General features: G+C 43.3%; 1 protein-coding gene across 1 annotated transcript; it reads left to right on the top strand.

Annotated features, from left to right (window-relative positions):
- Positions 1 to 466: 466 nt before the first annotated feature.
- LOC112254555 (MICOS complex subunit Mic10) lies at positions 467 to 4193 on the top strand. The gene is made up of 4 exons (XM_024427241.2): positions 467 to 619; positions 3564 to 3611; positions 3740 to 3849; positions 3971 to 4193. Exons 1-4 carry the CDS (start codon positions 559 to 561, stop codon positions 3977 to 3979), a joined length of 228 nt encoding a protein of 75 aa, XP_024283009.1. The 5' UTR covers positions 467 to 558; the 3' UTR covers positions 3980 to 4193.
- The last annotated feature ends 611 nt before the right edge of the window (positions 4194 to 4804 follow it).

Below are 4804 nucleotides of genomic sequence, written 5' to 3'. Positions count from 1 at the left end.
ATTACAAGGAATCCCGTCGTTTAATGCTCCGTCCTCACAGGCACCTGAGTATGTGTAGGGAATGCACAATAATGTTTTGTGCTGCTACCATGTTGTGCTGCTGCCATGCTGTGTTGCTACCATGTTGTTGTCATGTTGTGTTGCTACCATGGTGTGTTGTCATGTGTTGCTGCAATGCTATGTTGTTGTCTTAGGTCTCTTTTTATGTAGCGTTGTCTCTCTCGTCATAATGTGTGTTTTTTCCTATATTTTTATTTTTAATCCCATCCCCGCAGGAGGCCTTTTGCCTTTTTATAGGCCGCCATTGTAAATAAGAATTTGTTCTTAAACTGACTTGCCAACTTAATTAAATAAAGGGATGTGACTGAAGGAGTGGGATGGTTGTTATATACCCTGTACAGTAGGTGGCGGCAATACACCAATAGTTGTAATCTGCCATAAACTTTAAAGAAGGAGAAGAAGAAGAAGACGAGGAGGAAGAAGCGTGACGTAAGGATCACATGACCCAAATCTCGCGGTTTTTGAAGATTTTTCGTCTGACGGGTAGCAACTTAAGACATGGCCGAGGAACAAGGACGGAAGTGGGACCGATGCCTAGCTGATAGCGCTGTAAAGTTAGGTAAATATCTATATTTTGAAAAATGCATCTATTGAGAAATGTATTCCTAACAGCGTACAACCTAAAACACGGCGGTGTAAGCCGGGGACTAGGTGCATGATCTTAGCAAGGCCACCTGTCATCACATGGTGTGGGCCGTATAACGTTACCCGGTGAGGTCAATTGCCATTTCAAACCAAAAGCTCATTAACAAAGCTATATTTTTTGGGGCTGATTGAGTTGTTGTAGAAATTATATTATAGGCTATTGTGTTGCGGAAGCGGACCCAAACATTTGCGTTCGCAGGTCCTCTGTTTTTTTATTATTCTGCGTCAAGTCCTTGAAACACTGAGATCTCGTGCCCTTCACGCCCTAATTTAAGCCTTTGCTACAATGTTTCTATGACAGAACTGTTAATGCTATAACTGATACAATGTCATGCAGTAAAATGTTACCAGAATCCCTAACTGTCCCTAATCCCTAACTGCAATGCAGGTCACAGGGAACTAACTGGTGTGTTCATTACACATATTCTGTTGAAAATCGTTTTGCCTGTTGCAAAACGATTAGGAACAGATACATATGACTCAAAATGGGAAAAGTTTTGCTGCAAAAACGAGAGCTTCTGTTTGACAAATTCAGGTAGATCTCTCCCCATTTCGTTCCGTTTGCTCTGTTTGCTTCCGTTTCGTTTTTAAATGGTTTCTCTTGCAAGACGTAATAAATACACCCCTGATAGAGGGTCTTGGGTGTGTGTCTGTCATTGCCCCGAGCCACCGTCCATTCTCATCATGAACTTCACTCCACTGTGCCACTGATGCAAGTACCAAGCAACATCCATAGACCTCTTGGCAACATTCCACATGGCTTATGTTGTGCTGCTGACAGGATACCTATAGCTCATCAATGCATCTGTTAACAATTTCATCCCATTTACCCTGGCCTAGCCTTGTCTCATCCTCTTTCATGTCAGAGAGAGATCTTCAGAGAGAGACCTAGGCACAGTATTGGCTATGGACAGACAGTGTTGTTGCGTATTGCCTTGATTTTAAAAAATCTAAGAAATACTGAGACTTGCATATGACGTTGAGTCCTCTACTCTCGATAGCTTAATATGATTAAACAAACTATACAGTAATGATGCACCTGAACTGTATGCTCTTTATCAAGCCCATCTAGAGCTTCTTCGTTCAAAACATAACCAGTGTTATTGGAATATCCATGTCATTTACATTGACATTTTAGTCATTTAGCAGACACTCTTATCCAGAGCGACTTACAGTAGTGCTCGGTACATTTGATACTTTTTCATTCTGGTCCCCTGTGGGAATCCAACCCCCAACCCTGGCAATGCAAGCGCCATGCTCTACCAACTGAGCCACATAGACCCCTGTCATGTCTATCATGTGCTGATATATGATGAGTAATGAGGATTAATAAACTTACAGTTAATGTAAACTGTTACTACACTTTACAGAAAGGTCAGTGCAGACAGTATAGTTGCACTAGCCTGATCCCTGGCCTATGTTGTCTAAATGTTACTTTACTATTACACTTGCTGGTTCGTGTTGGGGATAAAACATTTTAATCATGCATGTGGAGTGTGACGGTAGAGTCCAATATCCATAATAATGTCCAAGAACATGTCACACATTCTGATGTTGAACTGATGATAATAAAGCACCCTTTCCAATCACAATATCTGGGGAAATTAGAGGCCATTTGAATAGTGCATTTCCTCAGAGGGATTTTAATTCTCATCCTTTGTAACCAAGGAATTTGGCCATGGTCTTGGAATGTCAGCTAGCTTTGGAGCAACTAGCCATGAGAACGTCCTAATTTCCAGGTTTTAGATTTTGATCACACTGTGTGGCTAGAGATTCATAACTGTAAATCTGTTGCAGATCTGGTTTCATATTTGGCCAACTTCACTGCATTTCGGCAACTATCACAGGAAGGGGGAGGAGCGGAAGGAGGAGAAATGGAGAGATTAAGAGGGAGAGTGGGGTTAAAGAGACAAGCTGAGTCTGTAAATCTTGGACTGGAAAGAGGGGGAGGGGTGAAGAGGAGCATGATTTTATGTTTGTCAGCAGCAATAAAGATGTGGGATGTCATTTTTTGTGGTCTTGTTTGACATGTGTAAGTTGTGTAATCCTGGCGGAGGGAGCAGAGTCTGAGTGCTCTGGCAACGGCGCATCGTCATGCTGCATAGCTCTCTGAATCCAATTAAGAAGTGGAGGGGCCCAAACTGTTGTTTTTATGTGTTTCTGCGATGGCTGGCCCAGAGCTGGGTGGGGCGAGGCCCATAGCGAGGTGAAGCTAAGAACACAAACACATTCCTCCTCCTCAAGCTCCCCCTCTGGTCCACACTTACTTGGTCTGTCTGTGTGGTGCCTGATCAGTTTGTCTGTCCACCTCCTAGTCATGGAGATCACATCAACCCACCTGGACCCTTAGCTTGACCAGACTGGACCCTCACTCTCCCTTACATACACATCCCAGATCTCTAGATCACACTGCCTGTCCTCTATCCCCCCATCTCTCCTCCCTCTTTGTGTCTGTCCTTCATCAGCACTAGCTCCTCCTACCCCCAGACATCTCCTCTCCCTTTTCACTCCATTTCCATTTTTTTCTTTCCAATTAAGTTCATTTTCACATGCATTTCCTCGTCTTCTTCCGCTTTCTCTCTCTAATGAACCATGTCTGGCTGACAGGTGTTGTTAACCAGCTCTGGGGTTAGGGGCCATGTTGCCCCCCCCAACTTGTTAGAGAAGTTTTAATTTGGATCACACCAGGGAATTCTGTACTTGTGTGTATGTGTGCATCACCCCAATACTTAATCATAGGGTGTGCATCACCCCAATACTTAATCATAGGGTGTGCTGCTGAGTTGGTTTTTGTCTGTTCTTCTGTCAAAGTTTATGCATCTCTCTCTCTTGCTCTCTTTCTCTCTCCCTCACTGTAGCCACCGGCCTTGGTGTGGGGATTGTGTTTTCAGTTCTCTTCTTCAAACGTGAGTATTGCCTCAGACAGCAGGGAACAGTCATAGTAATTAGTGCTTTTTAATAACACTGACCATGTGTTGATCTTTGTGGGAGTTATGGTTTGTTTATTAAAGTGAATTGTCCATCCCATCTTCAGGGCGCACATGGCCAGTGGTGTTTGGCTTGGGTGTGGGGCTGGGCATGGGCTACTCCAACTGCCAGCAGGACTTCAGGTCACCTTACCTGCTCCATGGCCACATGGTGAAGGTGAGCAAATCACACACGTCATGACCAAGGTCGATGCCATTAAGTTTGAAACACAGTATCCCATCTTTTGTCCTCATCAATAATTGCACATAATACAATTACTGTTCTTTTTGTCTTTCAGGAACAGTAGAAGACTGATGAGTTGGCTGATGTAGAAGTTGCTGTCTCGTCCTCATTATTTTGGACAGAACTCTGTCTCCCTGCCACCCAATGTAATTACTGTGTGAGTCTCAGGGCAGTCGATATGTATATTTTTAATAAAACAGTATTGAAGAATTTGACAGAAATATCCTAAGTTACTTTTGTCATCTGTGTCAATAAAGTATTTGAGTGCTCACAAATAACATCTGTATTTTGAAATTACTTTGGCAAGCTTGGTGTGGGAGGGAGAGAGCAGGGGGGAATTTTAGTATTTTGTGTCTTAATGAGTAGGAGAGTTAAACTCCTGCTGTTTTAGAATGGGAGCCAGCTTCAGCACCTGTAGCCCTCAAGGGAAGCAGGGGAAAAAAGATAGCTAAAGAAAATGAAGCCATGGATGATGGAGGGGGGGTGATCATGGATTTTGTATCTATAATATGCAGCATTACAACTAATTAGCACTATCATTAATATCAGGGTGCAACTTTCATTGGGGATGGGGGGACATGTCCCCCCCCCTTGCTTTACCATTGGAATGTGATACAAAACAAGGAAACAATGTGCTTTAGGACCATACGGACGCCTCAGAGCGGTCGGGTAGGCCTTTTTGAGTGTATCTGGATGAAAAATAATAATAATTATGTCCCCCCGCACTTCTAAAACCAAAGTTGCACCCCCTGAATAGTAGCTATTGTGCATTGCTACCATCTAGCACTACCACAAATAGTTTCAGTGGAGAAACTGGCAAGAAGGGGAGGGGAGCCTAAACATATTGGAAAAGAAAAGGGTTCATGTTACCAATGTTGCACTGGCAAGA

The sequence above is a fragment of the Oncorhynchus tshawytscha genome, linkage group LG07 (assembly GCF_018296145.1).
Source record: "Oncorhynchus tshawytscha isolate Ot180627B linkage group LG07, Otsh_v2.0, whole genome shotgun sequence".
Lineage (NCBI taxonomy): Eukaryota > Metazoa > Chordata > Actinopteri > Salmoniformes > Salmonidae > Oncorhynchus > Oncorhynchus tshawytscha.
Note: the sequence above shows the minus strand (reverse complement) of the source record. Positions and strands in the feature narration are given on the sequence as shown.